This window comes from Rattus norvegicus, chromosome 16 (assembly GCF_036323735.1).
Source record: "Rattus norvegicus strain BN/NHsdMcwi chromosome 16, GRCr8, whole genome shotgun sequence".
In the NCBI taxonomy this organism is placed as follows: Eukaryota; Metazoa; Chordata; class Mammalia; order Rodentia; family Muridae; genus Rattus; species Rattus norvegicus.
In genome coordinates, this window is record NC_086034.1 from 71,543,796 (window position 1) to 71,548,114 (window position 4,319).

Genomic DNA, 4,319 nt, shown 5'->3' on the forward strand with positions numbered 1-4,319 from the left:
TGTTGCTATTATTTCTAATTGTGATGTAAATATCTGATACACAGGATATCTGATATGTGCCCACAGGGGATTGCGAGCCTCGGGTTAAGAACCACTGTGCTAGGCAAACTTTACCCTCAAATCCATCCACCCATCCTTCCTTCTATCCTTCCTTCCTTCCTTCCTTCCTTCCTTCCTTCCTTCCTAACTTGATCTCAATGCTGGACCCCAGGCCTGCTAAGCGTGCACTCTACCACCGAGATAACCACCCCCCTCCCAGGCTCCATTCTTCCTTTTTAATGCGTCTTTATTACTTCAGAATGTGAAGGGACTTTTCTAGGAAATTTTCCCCAGGAGAAATGTGTAAGGATGGGGCAGTGCAGGAGGAAGCCCTCCCAAGCTATGTGATGCCATGTTGGACGAACTAGAGTGACTCCTGAAACAAGCTGGTGTCTCCAGGAAATGAAAAGAAAAAGAACGAGAACAGTAGACAGGAATGGAGGGTGAGCGAACACCTGTGGTGGCACACACCTGTAATCCCTGCTCTGCGGGGGCTGAAGCAGAAGGATCTGGAGGTCCGGACCATTCTGATCAACATATAGAAAGACCATCTCAAACAATAAGATACTTTAGGGAGAGCATCCCAGCAGAAGAGGGTCTGTCTTGGATGCTTCGGGTTGTTCGTTTATGTTTTTGTTTGTTTCAGGAGGGTCACCTTTCTTGTTGGGTAAAGGGTAGGGTGGGAGTTTTTCTCTTCTTTGCAGGGTTGCCTCAGGTTCTGCCAGGAAGGAGCTGCTGAGCTCCAGGAAACCGGTGCTAAGGGAGTGTCAAGGCAGGACGTCCCTCTCCACCCTCCAATTCCCACCAGAGGCCTCTCTTGTGACTATTGGACGCTGCTCCTTTAAAAGCAGCCACTCCTCCTGGCTTCTAGGGTGTGGGGGTGGGGGCTGAGATGGAGGGAAGCTGACAGAATTACCTCAACAATTAGGGAAGATGGACCAGGCTGGAAAAGTCGCTCCCAAGCCCTAATGTCCCCTTCCCTAAGCCAGCGGGTCTGGGGGGAAAACTTCCCATCCCAGACGCGACACGAGATGGCTCCGTGGCCTCACAAAAACGGCTCTCTGGCTTTCTGGTCAGACGCCCCCACCTTGGACCCCAGTGCAGCCAACACCAGTGGGTTGCCAGGGGTGCCATGGGCAGCGGCATTGGCTGGAGCATTGCTGGCGCTGGCCACGGTGGGAGGCAACCTGCTGGTAATCACAGCTATCGCCCGCACGCCGAGACTACAGACCATAACCAACGTGTTCGTGACTTCGCTGGCCACAGCTGACTTGGTAGTGGGACTCCTCGTAATGCCACCAGGGGCCACATTGGCGCTGACTGGCCACTGGCCCTTGGGCGCAACTGGCTGCGAGCTGTGGACGTCAGTGGACGTGCTCTGTGTAACTGCCAGCATCGAGACCCTGTGCGCCCTGGCTGTAGACCGCTACCTAGCCGTCACCAACCCTCTGCGTTACGGCACGCTGGTTACCAAGCGCCGCGCCCGGGCGGCAGTAGTCCTGGTGTGGATCGTGTCCGCCACCGTGTCCTTTGCGCCCATCATGAGCCAGTGGTGGCGTGTAGGGGCAGACGCTGAGGCGCAAGAGTGTCACTCCAATCCGCGCTGCTGTTCCTTTGCCTCCAATATGCCCTACGCGCTGCTCTCCTCCTCCGTCTCCTTCTACCTTCCCCTCCTTGTGATGCTCTTCGTCTATGCTCGAGTGTTCGTCGTAGCTAAGCGCCAGCGGCGTTTGCTGCGCCGGGAGCTGGGCCGTTTTCCGCCCGAGGAGTCTCCGCGGTCTCCGTCGCGCTCTCCATCCCCTGCCACAGTCGGGACACCCACGGCATCGGATGGAGTGCCCTCCTGCGGGCGGCGGCCTGCGCGCCTCCTACCGCTCGGGGAACACCGCGCCCTGCGCACCTTGGGTCTCATTATGGGCATCTTCTCTCTGTGCTGGCTGCCCTTCTTTCTGGCCAACGTGCTGCGCGCACTCGTGGGGCCCTCCCTAGTTCCCAGCGGAGTTTTCATCGCCCTGAACTGGTTGGGCTATGCCAACTCTGCCTTCAACCCGCTCATCTACTGCCGCAGCCCGGACTTTCGCGACGCCTTCCGTCGTCTTCTGTGCAGCTACGGTGGCCGTGGACCGGAAGAGCCACGCGTGGTCACCTTCCCAGCTAGCCCTGTTGCGTCCAGGCAGAACTCACCGCTCAACAGGTAGGCGACGCAGGCAGAGGACTGGAGTCTGGGTGGGGACGCCTCTGTCTCTATTTTTGAGTTTGAGGGTTGGGGGAGGAGAAGGTGTAGACAGGGCTTTTGTCTCGAGAGGACAGAAAAGGAGTAAGAACAGAATCGGGATCTAGGGCCCTTCCTTTTATTGGATCCAATCCCTGGGTCTGAGGCAAAGGAGGAAAGGGAAATTTGTTCACCTTGGGACCAGGTGAGCCCCACAGGTTTCTGCCAGCAGGTTTCTGACCTCTCTGGTTGCCTCTAGTTTGGATCTTTTTAGTTCTATTCTCCAGGCGCCCAGGTATCACTAACTTGTCTGGGACATCCATAGACAGCAATGGACATGTCAAGTCCTCTGCCTCAGTTCCGCTTTCTTTCAAAGGTTTGATGGCTATGAAGGTGAGCGTCCATTTCCCACATGAAGGACCATGGAGATCTAGCAAGGAGCCTGTGAGTTGAATTTGAGCTGCTTTTCTCCCTCAGGGACTGGATTCGAGGTGTAGGGTGGGATGAGGGAGGGTGCAGGATGATCCCTATATCTTTGAAAAGTAAATATGCTATTCAGGGTTCCTGAGTCACTCCCCTCTTACCTCCAGTGCTTGATCCGCACCTCCTTGACTGGTTACCCCAAGAAATATTGTTTCCGTTTTGCAGGACTTCTGGAGAAATTTTTTTTTAAGACAGAAAGACAAGCAACGTCCATGGATGCAAACTTTTTATACAGCCCTTGATTTCTGCTCAGAGTGAGTTCCCAGGAACCGCAACTCTCCAGAACCAATGACTAGACCACAGAATGTAAAGGGGAAATCTTACCAAATGGGTTTTACCATCTTCTCTCTCTTTCTGAGAGACGTTGTCTAGGATCCACCTTGAACTTCGCTACTACCTCAGCCGCCGGGATATCAGGCCACCCGTGCTTGACTGCCCTGGGAGGAGCTGCGTTCCCACCACCACCCTGCTTATTATGTTTGTGCTGGATGCTTAGGGCTAAGAAAGCACCCTTACCTACCTCCCTTCCTACTGCTTTCCTGACCCCATGAATGACTTTTGTCTCCACAAATCACTCTGTCTCCAGGTTCTGTGTTCCCAGTCTCTGTGTCTCTGGTTAGTTGGAAAGCAGGAAACCCGGCGGGGGAGGCGGGGGAGGGGGGGAACGACCAAGTTTGAGGTTTTGTCCCTGGCTCCTCACTACAGCTCTCTAAACATCATCTTGGACCATCTCTCACAATAGGCACAAAACAGCTCTAATCTACCTCACTCTTAGGACTTCAAGGTTTGGGAGAAATTCCAGGGTTCCTGGGAAGAAGTCAAACCATTGGAATGGGTCCCTTTTCCACTTAAAATCAAATTAATAAATATTATTGAATGTGGTTTGTCCCCTGCTCTCTTTTCTCTGGGTTTGTTTGCCTTTCATGATCCACTTGCTGGCTTCCTTGCCTGGAGCTGTGCTTTGACAGGGGCAGTAAATTAGGAATAATCCTTGCCTCTCTCTTCCTAATCCTCATCAGACAAAACCAAAAGGCTTGGCTGTGTAAAAGGAAAAAAAAAAAAAGGCAAGTCTTTGCTTCTCCCTCCTCCCTGCCCTTCCAGAACCTTCTGGGATCTAGTTGCAAGGAGCACACTCCTTCATTACTTATGTGTCTTACAGGAGGATGGGCCTTGCTGTGTCCTGGATCAGCAGTCTCTCATACCACAAACTAGCATGACTTAATAAGGTCTCGTTGACATCAGCAAATGCTTGGCTTCTCTGCTTCGTGTGCCTGTGTTTCTAAAGGTGCAGGGCACTGGTTTGGGAAGGGGCAAGATGTCTTGTGCTACACTGATAGATGTGTGCATACAATACACACATACGTGTTTCTATAACCCTCTATCTTCCCATTTCCTCCCTGGGTTGCAGAAATCTTCATTTGCCTCTGGAAGCAAAACTGGAGTCACAACTGTCTCTTGATGTTATTTTGTTCCTCACTTCAGTTTTTAACCATTCTTGTCTGACATGTTTCTCTTGCGGGATTGAGGGGGAGAGTTCTATGGAAGTGACTAGACTATTACGCCGGCTCTTTTTTTAACTCCAAGA

General features: G+C 52.6%; 1 protein-coding gene across 2 annotated transcripts; it reads left to right on the top strand.

The window, feature by feature from the left end:
* Positions 1 to 807: 807 nt before the first annotated feature.
* Positions 808 to 3,615, top strand: Adrb3 (adrenoceptor beta 3). 2 transcript variants are annotated; one of them, NM_013108.2, is made up of 3 exons: positions 851 to 2,233; positions 2,628 to 2,695; positions 2,900 to 3,615. In NM_013108.2, the coding sequence occupies exons 1-2, from the start codon at positions 1,071 to 1,073 to the stop codon at positions 2,665 to 2,667; spliced, it is 1,203 nt and encodes a 400-aa protein (NP_037240.2). In that variant the 5' UTR covers positions 851 to 1,070; the 3' UTR covers positions 2,668 to 2,695; positions 2,900 to 3,615. The 2 variants fall into 2 exon arrangements, with proteins under 2 accessions (XP_008769537.1, NP_037240.2); XM_008771315.4 differs by having other exon boundaries at positions 808 to 2,233; positions 2,628 to 3,615.
* Positions 3,616 to 4,319: the final 704 nt, after the last annotated feature.